The sequence below is a fragment of the Sus scrofa genome, chromosome X (assembly GCF_000003025.6).
Source record: "Sus scrofa isolate TJ Tabasco breed Duroc chromosome X, Sscrofa11.1, whole genome shotgun sequence".
In the NCBI taxonomy this organism is placed as follows: domain Eukaryota; kingdom Metazoa; phylum Chordata; class Mammalia; order Artiodactyla; family Suidae; genus Sus; species Sus scrofa.
The window spans coordinates 46,777,183-46,798,350 of record NC_010461.5 but is presented as its reverse complement, the minus strand read 5'-3'; the positions used below and the strand labels follow the sequence as shown (position 1 = coordinate 46,798,350).

At 40.5% G+C, this 21,168-nt stretch overlaps 1 protein-coding gene across 1 annotated transcript in view; it reads left to right on the top strand.

Moving 5' to 3' along the window:
• Positions 1–20,447, top strand: part of FAM120C (family with sequence similarity 120C) — a 126,329-nt gene extending 105,882 nt beyond the window's left edge. The window contains 6 exon segments of the mRNA XM_021080777.1: positions 3,456–3,570; positions 6,683–6,892; positions 8,286–8,487; positions 11,034–11,172; positions 11,562–11,619; positions 15,518–20,447. Coding sequence (XP_020936436.1) covers positions 3,456–3,570; positions 6,683–6,892; positions 8,286–8,487; positions 11,034–11,172; positions 11,562–11,619; positions 15,518–15,772 — 979 coding nt within the window. The 3' untranslated portion in view covers positions 15,773–20,447.

Sequence of the window (21,168 nt, the reverse complement as noted above, 5' to 3'; positions counted from 1 at the left end):
AACAAGAAAACAAAAAGACAACTTACAGAATGGGAGAAAATACTTTCAAATGATGCAATGGACAAGGGCTTAATCTATAAAATATACAAACAACTATACAATTCAACAGCAGAAAAGCCAACAACCCAATGGAAAAATAGGCAAAAGACCTGAATAGACATTTCTCCAAGGAAGATATACAGATGGCCAACAAGCACATGAAAAAATGCTCAACACCCCTGATGATTAGAGAAATGCAAATCAAAACTACCATGAGGTACCACCTCACACCAGTCAGAATAGCCATCATTAATAAGTCCACAAATAACGAATGCTGGAGGGGGTGTGGATAAAAGGGAACCCTCCTGCAGTGTTGGTGGGAATGTAAGCTGTTACAACCACTATGGAGAACAGTATGGAGGTACCTTAGAAAACTATACATAGAACTACCATATGACCCAGCAATCCCACTCTTGGGCATATATCCAGACAAAATTTTCCTTGAAAAAGACACATGCATCCGCACGTTCATTACAGCACTATTCACAATAGCCAAGACATGGAAATAACCCAGATGTCCATCGACAGATGATTGGATTAAGAAGATGTGGTATAATATACATGATGAAATACTACTCAGCCATAAAAAATAACAAAAGAACACCATTTGCAGCAACATGGATGGAACTAGAGACTCTCATACTGAGTGAAGTAGGTCAGAAAGACAAAGACAAATACCATATGATATCACATATCTGGAATCTAATATATGGCACAAATGAACCTTTCTACAGAAAAGAAAATCATGGACTTGGAGAATAGACTTGTGGTTGCCAAGGGAGAGGGTGAGCAAGAGGAATGGACTGGGAGCTTGGGCTTAATAGGTGCAGACTATTGCCTTTGGAATGGATTAGCAATGAGATCCTGCTGTGTAGCACTGGGAACTATGTCTAGTCACTTATAATGGAGCATGATGATGGGAGAAAAAAAAAGAATGTATACATATCTGTGTAACTGGGTCACCATGTTGTATAGTAGAAAAAAAATAAAAGGGAAAAAAGAAAAAAAATACATTACAAAAAAAAATGCAAAGCCAGGCTGTCTGGCTGTAAAGCCCAGGCTCTTTCCAGGTCACCACGCTGCCTCCTGGTAGTAGTAACTGGGCCAGAGTCCCCAAGAACCCATCCCATGTGCCACTCAAAAGAGACCAACCATTACTTTAAATGCCAAATTTCTGAAGTCTCACCAACTCCAATAATTATGAATCATCCTTGTCTTGTGGGCCTCCAAGGAGCTAAGGGCATAGACTTTGAACTGGTGTGTTTGTATTTTGTCATCTCTCTTTCTTTTCTTCTTTCTGCATTCTTCATGCCTAAAACGGTAAGACATATTCAATTCATGAAATTCAAATACTCATCAGTGAGTACTTATTCAATTAATTAGTAAATTTCCTATCTTAGGGATTGGGCCTCACCATCTAGCCATCTGCCCAAGATAGAATTCTAAGAATCTTAGGCTCTTCCCTTTCCTATACCCACTTCCCATAAAATCCTTCACCAAATCCTATGGACTTATCTTCTTAAGAACTCTAGTGTTTGTCCCTGGCCCTTTCCTTTCCCTCCTCAGCCAGTGCCTTTGTTTAGCCCTCTTTAGCCACTGGTTTCTGTAGTTCCTCCTAATCAGTATCCATGCCTCTTCTTTTACCCTCTGGGCTAGTCAATATCAAACCAATCAAAGTTACACTCCTGCTAATACTCCTTAAGTGTCTTCTTATAATTTCAGGATTAAGGTCTAAATTTTTTAAAATTGATTTTGAGACCCTTCATCATCTGGCCTGCTTTCTTTTTTCCCCCAGTCTTATTGAGAAATAATTGACATAATCACTATCTAAGTTCAAGGTCTATAGAATGATTGTTTGATTTATATACAGTGTGAAATGATTACCACAGTAGCTTTAGTTAACATCCATCATCTCATATAGATACAATAAAAAGAGAAAAAATTTATCCTTATGATGAGAACTCTTAGTTTCTACTCTCTTAACAACTTTCCTATATATCATACCTCAGTGTTAGCTGTACTCACCATGTTGTCCATTACATCCGTAGTACTTACTAATCTTATAACTGGAATTTTGTACCTTTCGACCCCTTCCTCCAATTGCTTCTCCCCATCTCCACCCATCCCCTGCCTCTGATAATCACAAATGTGATATCTGTTTCACTGAGTTTGATGAGGGTATTTATTTATTTATTTATTTTTGTCTTCCTGTCCTTATAGGGCCCACCTGTGGCATATGGAGGTTCCCAGGCTAGGGGTATAATCAGAGCTGTCGCTGCCGGCCTACGCCAGAGCCACAGCAACGCAGGATCCAAGCCAGGTCTGCAACCTACACCACAGCTCATGGCAATGCCAGATCCTTAACCCACTGAGCGAGGCCAGGGATAGAACCCACAACCTCATGGTTCCTAGTTGGATTCGTTTTGGCTGTGCCATGACAGGAACTCCTTGATGAGGGTTTTTTAAATTATTATTATATTCCACATATAAGTGAGATCATATAATATTTGTCTGTCTCTGACTTATGTTGCTTAGTATAATGCCTTCAAGGTCTATCCATGTTTTTGCAAGTGGTATGATTTTCTTTTTTTTTTTTACAGCTGAATAATATACCATAGTGTGTGTGTGTGTGTGTGTGTGTGTGTGTGTGTGTGTGTGTGTTGTGATACACACACACACACATATATAAATATATATCACAATTTATTTATCCATCTGTCCATTGATAGATGCTTAGGTTGTTTCTGTGTCTTAGCTATATAATGCTGCAGTGAACATGGCAATGCAGGTATCTTTTTACGTTAGTTGTTTTTGTTTCCTTTGGATGTAGTATTCTCAGAATTGGATTTGCTGGATCATATAGTAGTTCTAGTTTTAATTTTTTGAGGAACCCTCATACTATTTTCCATAGTCTGGCCTACTTTGTAATCTCACCTCCTGTCACTGCAAATCTGCTTAGCTCTAGCACTACGAAACCTGGTATGTCATACTGAGCTCCACACCTCCTTGCCTTTACGCATACTATTCCCTCAACCTAGAACATCCTTTCTCTACCATTTGTCTCATTGATTGCTATAGGCCCTTTGTAACTCAGCTCCTGCTGACTTTTTTTCTAGGATGCCTTTCTAACTCTTCCAGTAGTAACTCTCTTCTATGCTCTCAGAGCACCCTGTGCATTCTTCTATCTTGGTAGTTAACACACTGTCCTGTCTTTGTTGATACATGTGCCAGTTTCCCCTACTGCCTAGACTTGTAAGTAAGCAAAGGCAGAGACTCTTTTGCTTTATTGCATTGGAATTACCAGAAGCTAGCTAGGATCTGAGATTCTGACCCATGATAGGTTCTTAGCTTAATTAGTGTTTGTGAAATGAATAAATGAGCTTTTATTGCTTGACAGTGATGCTTTTATGTTCTAGATACATGGTTCAGTGGCCCGGTGGCCGAATCCTGCATCGCCATGAGCTAGACACCTTCCTTGCACAGGCAGTATCTACACAGCTTTATGAACCAGATCAGCTTCAAGAACTCAAGGTGATTTGATCTATTCTCATTTAAATTCTTTCTTTCATGATCTCATAGGTTTATTTTAGGTCTTTTATTATGGAGCTAAATAATAAATATCCTGGAGAAGAATAAGTTCTGCATGTAAATATTTGATTTACTTTAGCTAAATATTTATATCTATTAATAAAGCCAAGAGGTACCTGCAGCAGTGCTCACATATTGATGGGTGAGAATGCATAGAAAAGATGGATGTTAGAGCTCCTGCTGTGGCACAATGGGTTAAGAATCTGATTGCAGCAGCTTGGGTCACTGCAGAGGTATGGGTTCAATCCCCAGTCTGGCGCAGTGGGTTAAAACATCTGGCGTTGCCACAGCTGCAGCATAAGTCTCTGCTGTGGCACGGATTCAATCCCTGGCCCAGGAACTTCCATATGCTACTCATGTGGCCATAATTTTTTTTTAAAAAAAAGATGGATATTGTCCAAGACAAATAAGTAAGATTTCCAACTCTTGCAGAAGATGCTACAAGGAACTCATCCTGGTTTTTCCTGTTTGTCCCCGAGTAAATGTCCACCCTCCCTTTTTTAAAGTTGAAGTATAGTTGATTTAAAATATTCTGTTAGTTTCAGATGTAAGTACAGTGATTCAGTATTTTTGCAGATTATATTCCATTGTAGGTTATAAGGTAATGGGTATAATTCCCTGTGCTACCCCCCCACCGCCTTTTTTGGCTGTACCCGCAGCATGTAGAAGTTCCCAGGCTAGGGATCAAACCTGCACCACAGCAGCGACCCAAGCTGCAGCAGTGACAATGCTAGATCCTTAACCATCTGTACCACAAGGGAACTCCTACCCTCCCTTTTTAAGTAATACTAATTGAGTGTTAGGAGGAAGTCTAAAAAATGTTAAGGAAGAAAGTAAGTCTACCATATAAATATGCTGAAGGCAATAGAACATGGTAGGTTGGAGGGCAGGCTCTGAAGCCAGGCTGCCTTGGATTTGAATTGTAGCTTTATTACCTCCTAGCTATGTGTCTTTTGGCAGGTTGCTTAACCTCTGTAGCGTCAGATTCCTTACGTGTAGTATTATGGAAATATTAAATAAAATGATCCATGCAAAACACCTAGAATAGTGTCTTGCATATTTTAAGTACACAGCACTCCTTTTCTGACTTCAGCAGCCATGGTCCTTTGAGGCCCTAGTATAAACTAGAAGAAGATCAAGTCTAATAAGACTTACAAAATCTTTTTTATTTTTTTTAAGACCACACCTGCTGCATATGGAAGTGCCCAGGCTAGGGGTCAAATCAGAGCTATAGCTGCTGGCCTACACCACAGCCACACTAACTCGGGATCCAAGCCATATCTGTGACCTACACCACAGCTCACGGAAACACTGGATCCTTAACCCACTGAGCGAGGCCAGGGATCAAACCCGCATGCTCATGGATCCTTATTGGGTTCGTTAACTGCTGAGTCACCAAGGGAACTCCAGACTTACAAAATATTAAGTGAGGTCAACTAAGGAAAAGATGAAAACAGTCTTAGACAGATAGTGTTGATTCCTTTTTACAGTAAATGTAATATTGCTTGGTATTAAAGCAGGTAATGACTCCAGACCACACCTGGGAGGGGACCTGCAGGTACTTCCCCTTTTCCTATTAAAGCTAACACACCAACTTGAGATAACCACTGTGAACATTCTAATGGTTTCTTCCAATCTTTTGTCCTGCATTTTCAACATAGTTGAAATATCATTTATGGAATTATATATTGTATTTTTAAACCTAGCACATAATTTCTGTGTCTTAAAAAATTTTAGTGGAGTTCCCACTGTGGCTCACTGGTAACAAACAAACCTGACTAGTTAAGTGTCCATGAGGGTTAAGGATCCGGCGTTGTTGTGAGTTGTGGTGTAGGCTGGCAGCTGTAGCTGTGACTCAATCCCTAGCCTAAAAAGCAAAAAAAAAAAAAAAAAATTAGTAAATATTTTATCCTACAGATGTATCCTTTAATTATTCTAACGTTGGCCATCTGGTTTCTAGTTTTCCACTATTATATGTAATATTATAATTAACATCTTTATGCGTAGAATTTTATTCACATCTCTACCTCCTTAGAATATATTCCTTTTTTTTTTTCTTTCGTCTTTTTAGGCCCACACCCTCAGCATATGGAGGTTCCCAGGCTAGAGGTCGAATCAGAGCTGTAGCCACCGGCCTATGCCAGAGCCACAGCAACGCCAGATCCAAGCCACGTCTGTGACCTACACCACAGCTCATGGCAACACCAGATCCTTAACCCATTGAGCAAGGCCAGGGATTGAACCCGCAACCTCATAGTTCCTAGTCAGATTCATTAACCACTGAGCCACGACGGTAGCTCCCAGAATAGATTCCTAAAAGTTGAATTTCTGAGTCAACAAATGTGAACAGTTTTGTGGTTCTTGATACATATTGCTTAATTGTAAATATGTAATTCATTAGTTTTACCTGATTATACCCATTTGTTTCACTGTATCCTCATCAACATTGGGTGTTAATTTTTGTTTGTTTTAATTTTTTCCTAGTTTGACATGCAGAAAAAAGTGGCATTTCAAGCAGGTGTCTTTTTAAAGTTTTAAAGCTGATGTCTTTTTTTTTTCTGTAATGAGTATCTTCTAAGCCATCCCAAGAAAAGAAATGGATAAAGGCTGCTTGTGCACTCAAATGTCTATATTGAAAGGTGACACGTTCTAATTTAACTAGAATAATCAGCAAAACCGGAATAAGAGCAAGTGTAACAAATAACAGTAATTTCCTTTTTTATTATTACTATTTTTTAATAGTTATTTCCCCAATACAATTATTTTTCAACTGTGCAGCATGGTGACCCAGCTATACATACATGTACACATTCTGTTTTCGCACATTATCATGTTCCATCATAAGTGACTAGACATAGTTCCCAGTGCTACGCAACAGGATCTCATTGCTAATCCATTCCAAAGGCAATAGTTTGTATCTATTAACCCCAAGCTCCCCAACCACCCCACTCCATTCCCCTCCCGCTTGGCAACCACAAGTCTATTCTTCAAGTCCATGATTTTCTTTTCTAACAGTGATTTCTTAATGGTAATTTTTCCTCTGTGGTGCTTTCAGATTGAGAAACTAGATGCTCGAGGGATCCAGCTTGCTGCCCTCTTCATGAGCGGCGTCGACACAGCTCTGTTTGCTAATGATGCCTGTGGCCAGCCAGTCCCTTGGGAACACTGCTGCCCCTGGATTTACTTCGATGGCAAGCTGTTCCAGAGCAAGCTAATTAAAGCAGGCCGAGAGCGAGTATCCCTGGTTGAGCTATGTGATGGCCAGGTACCAGCATGCGGGGCAGCTGATAAGACCATCTCTGATCTGTTGTGGGGATAGGCAGAGAGGGGCAAAGGAGCAGAGACATTGAAAAAGGAGGTGGCAGAAGTGGGATAATATATTTGACCTTAACCTAACTTTATCTAGGATAGTCCCAAAGGCCCAGAGTCTCATATGTACATGTTACAAAATCATGTTGGGAAGGTGTCTTTTTTTAATGACCTTCAGGTTTTCATAATTCCTTGGAGTTCCCATTGTGGCTCAGCAGTAATGAACCTGACTAGTATTCATGAGGCTGCAGGTTCTATACCTGGCTCACTCAGTGAGGATCTGGATCCGGCATTGCTGTGAGCTGTGGTATAGGCCACAACTGCAGCTCCAATTCGAACCCTAGCCTGGGAACTTCCATATACCGTGGGTGCGGCCCTAAAAATAAAAGAAGTTTTCATATTCCTTTTTTTTTACTCTGAGTATTTCTTCCCTATGGAATGCTCAGATATACTGTGTGCCTTTCCCCCAATTCTTAGAATTTCATTTCCCTTATTTACAATAGCTGTAAGTCATTTTTGCAAGTGATGATATTTTTTGTAAAAGAACTCTTTTGGAAATAGAAGAGGGTAATAAAGTAGATGGCAGAGAGAAAGGAGGGTTTTTTTTTAAAAAATAAAGCTTTAGAAAAGATGAGGGAAGGCAAGGAAAAGGAAACCTTACTTACTTCTTTGTCCATTTGAGGGGAATAAGCTTAGAGACTAGAGCAGGGGTTAACAAATTCAAGAAATCCAAAAATTGGAATTTTTATTCCACATTCATTCATTTATGTATTGTCCATGACTGGTTTCACACTGTGATGGCAGAGTCAAATAGTTGTGACAGAGAGAATATGGCCTACAAAGCCTATCTGGCCCCTTTCAGAACAAGTTTACTGACCTCTGGACTAGAGGCATGGACTTATCCTGATAGAAATCATGGTCTCTGATCCTGGGTATGAGGGAGAAGGTTAAAAGGGTTTGGATGTGTCGAGTTTTATTACTCTCTTTTACCTAATTCTGTTACCTCCCCCTCAAAAAAATGACCTAGCCTATTGCTGGCCATGTAATAGACCATTAGTAAATATTTGCTGTTATATTTGTCTTCTTTGACCTAGTCAAGGTGCCTCATGAGTCCTTGGTCAGAATGAGTATGATGGTAGTTTGGTGTCATACAAAGAGTAGGGGCTTTGGTGCCAGATAGGCTTTCCTGAGTATGTCACATTGAGCCATTAAACTCCAGGGCTCGATTCCTTTAATGGGAACAGACCTATAGTCTTGTACCTAGACTACCCAATCCTGTGCCAGTATGTTTCAATAGGAGAAGTTCTAAAAATGGCAGCTACTATTATTATTCTGTTTCTCGTTTGAAGGCTGACCTGGCAACCAAAGTGGAAAAGATGCGACAGAGCATCCTTGAAGGAGTCAACATGAACCATCCACCACCTTCTGCTCTACTTCCATCACCTACTTTTGTGCCTCCTATGGTACCCTCTCTCTACCCTGTTTCACTTTATTCCCGAGCCATGGGCTCAATGCCACCTCCACCTCAAGGAAGGAGCCGGGGGTTTGCAGGTTAGTACCTAAGAATAAGGTATTCCTCAACCTCAGTCTATTTCAGCCCATCCAGTAGTAATACCAGTTAGAGCCAGCAGTTTCACATATACCTTATCTCATTTACCTCTGTGCTATGTTGTGGTTTAAAGAGGAGCTCACTGAGATGGAGGGGTGTAGCCTGGGTAAGAAAGTCCACTGACTTCCCCAGGCCATTCTCCATAGAGGTGATTGGTCCCTAAGGATTTGACTCTCACCAACCACTCATGAAGTAACTAATACTGAAACCAGGAGTCACTTTATTACTTTTGAGAACTGTAATTCATGTGAACTGGGTCTTCATGGTTGCTGGTTAGCTCACTCACTCCCCATAGGCAAGTATACACAGGAGCTTGCAGAAGGAGCGATGGGAGGCAAGTAAATGACAAGTATCAGCAGATAACCGTAGCTTAATGTACCCATTTCCACTCTGGGATAGACCTGACACATTTTCAGAAGCATGGAGAGAAATACATCATAGTCCATACTCTCCAGGGGATTGCAGTTTAGTGAGGAAAACAAATATACACATGCACTCACATGGATCCATACACACGTATATCTATATATACTCATGGTATGTATAAATTGTGGTAATATCTGAGTTGTGGCTTAACAATGAACAAATAATCATACTTTGGAAAGTCAGATACTGATCCTGATAATTTAAACAACCTGTCCCCTAATGAAACAGGATTTTTATTTTAGGGCTGCCCCCACAGCATATGGAGGTTCCCAGGCTAGGGGTTGAATCAGAGCTGTAGCTGCTGGCCTACACCACAGCCACAGCAATGCCAGATTCAAGCCATGTCTGCAACGTACACCACAGCTCATGGCAACGCCAGATGGATCCTTAACTCACTGAGCGAGGCTAGGGATCGAACCTGTGTCCTCATGGATATTAGTCAGATTCCTTTCCGCTGAGCCACAACGGTAACTCCAGAAACAGTATATTTTAATGACATTTTAGCATGAATTATCAAGATTTTGTGATCAGGTGAGAGTGTCACTGCTGCAGTTGAAGTGTTTGTGTATCATTTGTTACTTTAAAATTAATAAAGCTGGAGGAGTTCCCATCGTGGCTCAGTGGTTAACAAACCCAATTAGCAACCATAGGGTTGCGGGTTCGGTCCCTGGCCTTCCTCAGTGGGTTAAGGATCCAGTGTTGCTGTGAGCTGTCATGTAGGTCCCATGTTGCTGTGGCTGTGGCTGTGGCGTAGGCCGTCAGCTGTAGCTCCGATTAGACCCCTAGCTTGGGAACCTCCGTATGCCGTAACTGCGGCCCTAAAAAGACAAAAAAGACAAAATAATAATAATAATAATAATAAAGCTGGAAATTAAGGTTTTTCTTAAATTTAGGGTCACAAAATTCAGCATGGATGTTTAGCTCAAGACTATGCTTAGATAAACACTGTGAATGTCTGATCTGTTCAGTCAGGTAATGATCAAGTCTTACAAACCAGGGAGGCATCCATTCATTCCATCCTTTGAAGGTGTCTTTACAGATGACTGCTCTCATCCTTTGCATTTTGATTTTATTGTGTCTCAGAAGATAACCTTAATTAAGTCCCTGTTCTCAGGAGGTTCTCACCATTGCCCCAGCTCCCAATGATGCTTTGTCTCCATTTAACTGGTGGTTCATGAGAAGCCTCCTGACTCCTGAAGGGCCACAATATGATCCCCAAATGCAAGTCTTTCTTGCCCTCTTAGGATTATCTAGCACCCTAGTTCCTTAGTCTCCTATAAATGAAGGACTCTCCTAACGGCCTGCAAAGTGAGTGAAGGGTTAGTAATATTTGGTTTTTTCCCATAAACTAAAATTAAAGGTTTACTAGAATTCTGCATTCTATGAAGGCTTCTTTTTGTGCCAAATTATAGGGCTCTACTGTGAACTCACACACACAGAGTTGGAATTTCCTGTTTTAAGGAGATATGCTATCTTGTCTTAAATTGGTTCTGGTTTTCTTAACTATGCTTCGTTTTTAATTATAAATTACTGTTAGTTTAGTTTCATTATTTTCAGTTTTGTTTGGTTGTTCGGCTAATCCTCCAATGTGTGGTAACATGTTTTTGAATCAAAAGTGGTTTTTGGCCTATAAGTTTCCAATAGCTAGATTTTAAGACCTCATTCTCTCTCTACAAATATTGAATGCCTACTGTGTGCCAGGCTCTGTAGTTGAAAAATGAATCAGGCACACTCCACTTGTTAAAGTGGTTGTGTACAGATCTTCAACCCCCTCTCGTGAAATTTGCCTTCACCATAACCCTTTGTTGTTTTCACAGAGTCTTTTTTTTTTTGGAGGGGGGCACATGTGCAGCATATGGAAGTTACCAGGCCAGGGATTAAACCCATGCTGCAGTGATGATGCCAGATCCTTAGCCCACTGTGCTATGAGGGAACTCCTCAGAGTCTTTTTATCACACAGAAATGGAGATAAGCAGAATGGGTGGGTTGTAGATCTTTTGTTCCACCTCTTATCCTACCTTGCACTTACCTTTCACCACTGCCTTTCTTCCTCTCTTTCCAGGTCTCCATCCAATCCCACCCCAAGGAGGAAAACTGGAGATTGCCGGGATGGTTGTAGGCCAATGGGCTGGCAGCAGATCCTCCAGGGGCCGGGGCTCCTTTGGCATGCAAGTGGTTTCTGTCGGTGGGCCAGGGAAAGGGTATGTATTTGAATAGGTTGGTATAAGCTAGTGTCAGTCAAGGTTCTCTTGGGAAAATGCCTAGCTATTGAATTCTTCTACTAAGGTAAGAGGCATTAACTAACTTTCTATTTTTAAAGCCAGTTTTTACTTGAATTCAGCAAACATATAATAAATGCCCCGCCTTGTTGAAAAAGTTTTGCCTTAAAAGGAGGACTTGGGACATAGAACAATTTGGTATAACATAGAATTGACAGAGATAGAGGTTTACAGTGGTAATACGGTGGGAGGTGGGGAGGGGCATCTAACTTAAGTCAAACTTCCTAGAGGAGGTGAGTAGTAACTAAGTGAAAATGGAAATATGGGCTTTATATGTTCCTCATGATCACTTTTCCTCCCACTTTCTAAAGGCATGGAAAGGAACAGACTGGTAAAGGATCCAAAGGACATAAAAAAGGAAATAAACAAGTAAGTACCTTTTTGAGATAATCTAGCTTCTGTTTGATACCTCTCATCTTTTTTTGTTTTGCAAGAGAACAGATCAGGCATGGAAACCTGGAAGCTTTCATAGCTTCTCCTGGCATTTGATTTCATCTGCCTGCTCTGTAACAGTCTAGTGAGGGATAAACCTGTCTAGGTTGTTCCCATGGGGCTGCAAAATATCATCCTTTTCCCTAAGTGAGGCCACAAGATTGAAACCAGGTACTGTGTCCTAAAGACCTACACTTAGCATACATAGCATGTGCTACATGCTACCATAAAGGGGCTAAAGTGAAGTTAACAGTGGGATTGCCAATAGCATGTCTGAGCTTCTGAAGAGTTACCAGAGATGCTTAGAAAATTGGGCTTTTTCATTTACTAATAATAGGGGGGGAAGGTGTTGCCATTCTGTTTATTCTTAATTGTTTAGAATGGTCTTAAACTGGTCTTCAGTAGACAACCCCCCCTCCCCAAGAGGAAGACCTACTCTTGTAGTGATCTAAAATCTTGTAATGGACTCAGACTGCTGGGTTTCTCTATGCAGCTACCATTTCTTGAGTGTCTGCTTTCTCTCAGGCCCTCTATTAGACATTTCACATGCAGTTTCTAACCTTCAACAAAGGTCACTGACTAGATCATCATGCAAGGCAATTTCGTCATCAGTTCTCAATCCCAGCTTAGCTCTCCTATCCACAGCCAGCCCTCATTGCATCCATGTTAACTCCCATTGTCTAATGTTTTCTCAAAGAATCCAAATTTGCTTTCATGTTATTTTGAGCCCCAAATGGAACTGGAATGGTAAGTTCCCCACACAAAGAATTTTGAAATGTACTCCAAAACCAGAATGCAGTGACTATGGATTTTTCCAAAACTTTTCAGCTTTTTCCGAAAGCTGCTTAGTAAGGTAAAAGGGATTGCACCTGGCAGGAAAACTAGTCACTTAGATAATCTCCTATCAGATAGGACAGCCTTGGTGAATTGTCTATAATTTAGAATCTGATCATTAGGCATACAATCTGAAAAACTTGATATTTTTGGTACAATAAGAGTAGACCTGTCTTTCAGTAGTTGACTCAGATTAACCAAGATCACAGAAATAGCTATGGCTATTATAGATATGGCTAAAGGAGTCGGGGAGGGGATGAGAAGGGAGGGAGTAAAAGATACAGTACTGATTTACAGTGAGAAGAAGTAATTATCGCAATATATCATATGCTTTTTTCCAGACACTCTTATAACTACATGTGAGGTATTTACTATTCCCATTTTAAATAGGAGAAAACTGAGGCTCAGAGGGATGAAGCATCTTGTCCAAAATTATCCATCAAGGCAGTATTAGAGTTGACATTCCAGTCTGAGCTGATTCCAAGGCCCTGTGCTGTGCTAATTCCAATAGAGTATAACAATTCTAATTTTTAGAGACAAGATTCAGACCCAGGACTGACTGAGTCTAGTATGCATCCTCTTAACTATGTCCACTAGAGCTTTTTTTCTTTAAAAGCAAGCTGCAGGGGAGGCCATGATATTAGAAGTTTGCCAGTAGTCATGGAATCAGAACAGTAACATTAGCTAGCATTTACTGAGTCCTTACAGCATGCCAGGAGCAGCATTTTCTAAGTGCTTTACATGGAGTACGATCATTGAATCCTTATAGGAACCTGTGGAATAGATACTATGATTCTCTCTACAGATGGGGAAACCAAGGGAAAACAAGGGATGGTAGATGATTTTAAGTTTCTCTTAGCAAAGACTGCTGGGGATATGGCTATCTACTCTAGAGGTAGCCTGGCCAAGAAAATCCTTACATTGGGAGTTCTTATTGTGGCTCAGCAGGTTAAGAACCCAACTAGTATCCATGAGAATGTGGGTTCGATCCCTGGCCTTGCTCAGTGGATTAGGATCTGGCGTTGCCACAAGCCATGGCATAAGTCACAGATGCAGCTTGGATCCCGTGTTGCTGCGGCTATGGTGTAGGCTGGTGGCTGCAGCTCCTATTGGGAACTTCCATATGCCACAGATGCGGCCTTAAAAAGAAAAAAAAAGAACATCCTAACATTGGCTTTGTTTTTGTTTTTGTTTTTTTAATTACCTTTTTTTCCCCTACTGTATAGCATGGGGACCCAGTTAGACATACATGTATACATTCTTTTTTCTCACATTATCATGCTCCATCATAAGTGACTAGACATAGTTCTCAGTGCTACACAGCAGGATCGCATTGTTTTTAAGTAAGGCATTTTCCTAGACAGAGCTGTTGCTGATTGCCTGGCTGACTCTCTTTTTTTCTGTTCAGATGCCCTTTCTTCTAAGTCTGAAATAATTAATCATTCCAGCTTATTAAATCTTACATTATAGTCTTCTTGAGATTATTCCTAGGTCAGTGGAGTTTTGTGTGTTTTCAAATTCTTTAGTCACTTATTTTTTACATTTTGATTTCTTTGTTGACTCCCTCCCAGGGCGAATTCCATCCACTACTAGTTTCATCTTATTTCCAGGTTCTTGAGAAACACTTCAAAGTAGCCTCCATGTTTTATAGGCTTTGGAGCCAATTATCTAGCTTTGAATCTGGTTCTGCCACTTACTGGTTCTGTGACCTTGGACAAGTTACATAACCTCTCTATGCCCTAGTTTCCTTGTGTTTAAAATTGAAGGATTGGTATCTACCTCACAGAGTTGTTATGAGTATTAAAGTAGATGATATATGTAAAGTGTTTAACACTGAACTTGGGACATGGGAAGTGTTCAATAGAAATTGGTAGTTATTATTTATAATAGACCACACATTCAACAGGGATTAGATTTCCATTTTATATTGGAGTCAAACAGACTTGGATGCAAGTCTAGGCGTACCAATGACCTTGGGCAAGTCATTTTACTTTTTTGAGCCTCATTTGTCTTTATCTGTAAAACCAACATCAGAGTACCTAAATTCCCAACCATTTAGTAATCACAAGCTGTTACTGGAGTTCCCATCGTGGCGCAGTGGTTAACGAATCCGACTAGGAACCATGAGGTTGCGGGTTCGGTCCCTGCCTTTGCTCAGTGGGTTAACGATCCGGCGTTGCCGTGAGCTGTGGTATAGGTTGCAGACGCGGCTCGGATCCCGCGTTGCTGTGGCTCTGGCATAGGCCGGAGACTACAGCTCTGATTCAACCCCTAGCCTGGGAACCTCCATATGCTGTGGGAGCGGCCCAAGAAATGGCAAAAAGACAAAAAAAAAAAAAGAAGCTGTTACTATCCCTAATAATATTCGCTGAGAGCCAGTACTGTACTGCAAGGTAATGCAGTTCATGGTATTAGCATTTCAAGAGCAGTTACATTTCTGAAACTAAAAGAAAAAACAGGTGATTGTTTTTAGCTATGAAAGACCCTATGGAATATTGCACATAGATCTTATGATTTGTTTTCTTTTCATTTACACGTCCAATTATCAGCATTGGACAGCGTTGCGTGGAAGTACAGAGTAAACTTTAGAGGCTGACCAACCTGGAGTAGAATCCTTGCCCTACCATTTTCTCTCTGTGTCTCCTTGAGCAAGCTACTTTAATCTTTCTGAGACTCATCTTCCTCATCTGTAAATGGGGCATTATAAAATATCTACCATTTAGGGTTTCTTTTGGCATTTGAAAAGTATATATTGTAAAGCTTTTAAAAATGGTAGCTGTGTCATTATTGTGTTATCATTGCCATTGTATTTGAGTCAGATCCATTTGTTGTCACCCTAAGTTCTCCAGACAGTGTCAGAGTATACTAGAAGGTAACAAGCTTTAGGCTTCTGTTGTTCTTGAAGAACTGAAGCAGCTTCTGTAGGCTAGCTGATAAACATGCTTGGAGGATCAGTCAGTTTGGGATTACCCTTTCTACTGAATATCTCTGTTTTTGACAGAGCACTTCAGATGGAGTTTCTAAATCCCTGGAGCCTCATCAAGGTCGGTCCCGCTTACAGGTAAATGGAAACAATGGCACATTGATCAAGGAAGAGAAGAATGATCATCTTCCAGCTCCATCACAGTGTGCCTTATCCAGAGACAGCAGTGTGTGTAATAATGGTAACCGATACTTCCCCGTGAAGAATGGCGAGAAGAGCCGCTTACAAGAGCAAAAGCTGGGAACTGTGGTGGCACAACAGAAAGAGGAATAACGAGCAGAAGATGACTTCACCAGATCAGAAAGAGGGGAAAACCTATACTTTTCTGATTTTAGGCCCAAGTTAGAGGAGGACATAAAATGCTTACCCTAGTTTTATCCAGAAATTGGATGGGATGTTCTATTGTATCCATCTTTTCCCCTTCTCTCTCTTTTTCTGAGCTTCCAGACTCAGTGGTCTGCTTCTAGGGAAGCTCTGATCAAAGATGAATGGCAAAAAGACTAGTTCTTATTCTCAAATTGAGTATATAGTGCCAATAGTCTCTTTACCTCCCCTGGGAACCTACTAAGGAAATGACTATCAGGTGTCATCACGTAAGGCCCTATAGAAAAGCTCCAGCTTTGGTTTTTAAATCTTTATCGTGATGCTCATTTACAAAACCCATGGGGGCGGGGGGCAAGACAGCTGTCTATGGCTTCCTAACTTGCTTTTTTCTTTATGAAATAGTAGGGCCTTCATATATAATCAGTGTCTACGCCCTTGTAACTCTTTCTCCCCACTCACCTATGCCAGGAGTTTGTACTACCACCTCTAGCTCTGGCCTGACAATCAGATAGGTAGATGTTTTCAGGGAAGTGAGGTAGTATTGGTTATTTAATTTTTTAACTTTTTTTAATTTTATACACTTAAAAAAAAAACTACCAATGGCCTTTGTACTGGGGGATTCAAGTGAGTCAGAAAAGTACTGGGCAGATTTTTCCTGCCTCTGAACTAATGCATTGTTTGTAAAAGAGAAGATGTGGTGCAGTTTATCCACACCCTGCTGCCCACACCCTGAAAGGGTGGAATCAATGTAATGAAATTGAGTACGAAAGGGAACTCAAAAGACTGTGTGTGCATGTGTGTATGTATGTTTGTGTATGGATGTTTGGGTGGATTTATATATGAGTGTGTGTATCTGTATGCATACACATACCCTTTATATAAAGAGACAGATCTATTTATGTATACATATTTTATATATATATAAATATATATGTATGTGTGTATGTATATATAAATACATATATTTATATACATGCACACACATACATACATGATGATGTCCCAGAAGATTTACTGAACTTCCCAGAAATGCTTCCACTGCTATGGAGTGGTGGGTTTCAAAAGACCACATTTTAAAATCCTTACTAAGTCATAGCCCATCACAATTATGAGAAGATGGGCTTCTCTAAAGCAGACAAAAAGTACTTTCCAGAGATTGCCTGTTCAGAACAACAAGCAGTTGGGTTGTCACAAGCTTAATCTTGAACAGAGTCCTCACATCCCATATGGTAAAAACAGGAGGTTGGAATAGGATTGGGAAGAGTTGGGCATTTTCCTGTGAAGGAGCAGCCTGATTGGGAGAGAAAAGGGAAATGAGAGGTAATTACCAGGGCTTGCAGCCAGTTTGGAGGAAATCTCATCTGAAGCTCCAGGATCAAACTGGCCTCAGGCTAGAATTGCCGTGAATCCCTAAAAGAGAGATGACTAACATTTGAAAGATGGGGTAGGGAAGTGTGAGGAAATCGACAATTTGATTTTACATGCCTAGATTGTTTCATTTATTCATTGACATTTTGACTACTGGATCTTTTCATTTGCTTTGCAAGGAAGACTTCAGAGGGCTCTGGCCCCAGGCCTTTAGGGGTATTCCATAAAAGGTTCCCAGCCCCCAAGTGAGGCCAGAATCTGCCCAGAGCAAAGAGGCTATTCCTCCTTGCTGGAGATACTCTTGAGACAACCTTGCATTTCCAGTTTCCCTCCTCAGCAGCTTAAATATGAGGGATGGGAACATGGCTTGCAACAGATTAGCATTGTGTCTTCATTCAGGATTTAAGGCTTCCAGCCTTGGACACCACCTCCTTTTGGGCTTTGTGATATTATTGCCCAAGAAGTACCATTTCTACAGGAATACAACTGACTAGACTTCCAGCAGGGTTCTCTCTCTTTTTGAAAAACCCCATGCACCTTATCCCAGATCAGGTCCTTGGTGATTTTTTTCCCTAGACAACCAGAAGGCTGTTTTCTCACTGCCCACTTACAATGAGTATCATCATGAGAGACTGAAGACAGTCTCAGACTGTTTTATCCCAGTCTGGCCCAATTTAAGAGAACCCACAATTTGCAGGGGGAGGGAGCTCTCAAATGCCTCTCCCCTGCCCAGACTCTTCTTACATAAACCAAAACAGAATGACAAGAGTGCACACCCAGCCAGATAGAACCAAGAACTAAGTATGCAAGAACCTGTTCTATAGAATTGGCTCCCCTAGTGTGTTCCCCCTTCTTTTAACCTGCCCAACCTTGCACAACATCTTGAAGATTAGGACTTCTGTGTTCCAGCAACAGAGGGATTTAATAGAAAACTTTGATGGCTTGGAAATTTCTTTCTGGAGCCACAGAGGGAAGAATCCTTTGGAGCTCTAAAAGTAACCAGAATCACTGCGCTGCATTAAATTAAATATCCATCTATCTATCTATCTATCTATCTATCTATCTATTTATCTATCTATCTACATTTTCTAATAGGAAGTGCTTGGAATTATATGGAAAGATATTTTCTTCAGTTGATGTTTCTGTAAATCTTGAATCTATTTGACACAATCAAATAACAGTATTGTTAACTCTCACAGCGTTAAGAAGATTTATTATTTTGTAGGCATTCACTGTGAGAAGTAAAACTGCTGCTTTGACAGGGATGATTCTAGTTTGCCAAAAGGCTTGCTTTTCTTCCTTTCACACACCTCCACTTTCTCCTAGCCTGGCCCAGGATGAAACAAGTGGCTCACTTCCAACTTTGATTTTTATTTGGTTTCAGCATTTTGGATTTGGAAGTTTACAAGAAAGAACCATAAAGGGTCATATTCCTGTATTTTAATTTATCTGCCAAAACATACAATTCAGAAGCCAAAAAAGACTGAGGTTTATTACTAGAAGATTAACTTTTTCTAATTGCAAGATTACCTTTTTCTGATTTCTTTCAAATTAGGGAAGGTGAGTCTGATCTTTGCTGTGGGTACTACTTGAAGAGATGTCATCCTTCACTTGAGGTTCGATTTCTGACTATGATGTGGCCTCTCTTGAACAAAGTCATATGTCATATAGGAACCCACAGAAAGGACCCTTTCACCCTGTAGGGCCATAGGCAAAAGCACCCTGGATGTATATAGCCTCTGATCTCCAAGGGCTTGCAGTTCTTGATTACCGCTGGTGTGTCTTGGGGGTCAGTGTATAACTCCCACCATGATTATTCAGTGGCCAGTCTAGTCTGGACCAGGCCTGACAAACTTCTGTTCACTTGTATCATTTTCACTCTGAGCCAGTAGGACTTTGGGTAGACTTTAAAGCTCAAGAAATGACACTTGCTTTGGCTAGTGACATTTGATTTTTGTCTCCATCTTGATTTTCTGGCATCATTGGCCAAGTCACATTAACTTGTTTCTAGTCACTGAGAAAAACAGCCAGATAAAGCATTAGGGAGGGTGTTTAAGGAGGGGGGTGGGGGGAGGAATGCTTATGTAGGGTAGAAAGAATGTGGAAGTAACTGTTTGGTTATAGTGATCCAGTCCACTGGAACCTTAGAAGACTCCTGTGGGCATGTCAGTGCTATCCTTTCAGCCTCTAAGACTCCCCCACCCCCCTTTGAAATGACAATGCAAGTAGACCACAGTTTAAAGTAGTTAGTATAATTCTACTAAGGTTTAATCATTATACTTGTTCACTTCCTGGTGCATATTTTCTAAATATGCTTGGGGTTTTGGGGGGGTAAGTTTTCACTGTTCCATTGTGTGTCACCCTATATTTTTCTCCCTCTTGTGACTTTGGCATCTTCTTTTATTCGACTTTCCATTTTCTTTTCCATTGGCTTATTGCAGTAGTCTGCTGGTGCAGGTAGAGCTCAGTGCACCTATTCCCCTATTACTGCTAATTATCTTCAGTATTGTCAGAGGTTATTTTGATGTTCTAAGAAGATAACTTCATGTTTTTACAAAACCATCTTTTCCAAGGTAAAAGCGAAACAAAATACCCCCTGTGCTAGGGTGCCCACTGCAGCTTTTGACATTGCCCTTGTACTTTTATAGATGCTCTTTTTGTCCGTGTTGGTAGTAACTAATGACTAGTGAATTTTCATGTAAATGAAACAAATATTTCAGATTTTATTAATCTCTCATAACCCTGCCAAATCTGATGACTTCATTTTAGTTACTTCCCAGAAGACACTTCCCCTTCACCTTTTATTTTATTCTATTCTATTCTATTTTTAGAATAACATACTAGGTTAAAAAAAAAAACTTTAACTACAAGGAGTCATTGATTTTTAGTGCTCCCTGATAAATGATGTTATTGACAAAAGTAAGAAATTCTTTCATTGTTTTTTTCTGTGTTAATATCTCTTCTCCTGTGCTCTTGACAGTGTGTTTAGTGGATGGATAATGTGTATTTCTCTTCCAAATTCCCTGCCTTTTTGGCCCACCTCACCACAAAAGCTCCATAGTTTATAATGTAAGTTTGAATGGATGCTTCCTAGGGGAAACTGCAGGAGTTAAGGAAAGTGTTTCAGAAAGGAATGAAAATGTCTCAGGAGTTGTTCTGTGATGGAAATTGGTCTGTTGTTCTGTTAATGCTGATGGAAAGAAACTTACAGTGCTTAATAAAAGTCTATTCTTTTAGTAAAAAAAATGTGAAATAATTTTGGGTGTGTGAAGTTTAATTTCTTCTCCCATTTCTGGACTCCTTTCTGCAAATGGGGTATATACTTTTCTCAACTTAGAAGTTTTGCACAGAGATTTAGGAGCCTATTTGTAGTTGACTATCAAGGCAAGAGAGCCAGTACAAGAATCATCAAAAGGAAGGGCATATTTAGCTTCCTGTTGAACTTCTTTATTTGGATGTTCTCATGGTACTTTTGACTTGACATTTCCCACACTGAATCCATCCTCTTCGGAAACCTGCTCCTCTCCCTGAATGACACTACCTTTTACTCAGTTGTCTACACCACAAACCAACCTAGGAGTTATCCTTGATGTGTGCCTTACCTTTATTTTTCAAATCCAACTCTTGACAAGATGTTTGGTAACACTCAGTCATCTTTCTGTTTCTCATATCTGTCTCTTTTCTGTCTCCACTTGCTGCGACTTAGTTCCGGCCTCCTTATGTCTCACCTGAATTGTTGCACTTGCTCTCCTGTCTCACACCTAACCAGGCAATTGTGAGGAAATATTGTGTCTAAGTGTATGTATCTTTTCCCAGTGAAAGGGCCCATACCTTTTTCAGTTATTTAAAGAAGTTGTGACCTAAGAGACATTAATGCTTTAATCCACCATGCTTATCAGCTTCCAGAGGAATCTGTCCTTCTAACATGCTGCATGCCCACTTCCATGGTGCCTTCATGATCTGGCCCCTGACCACTT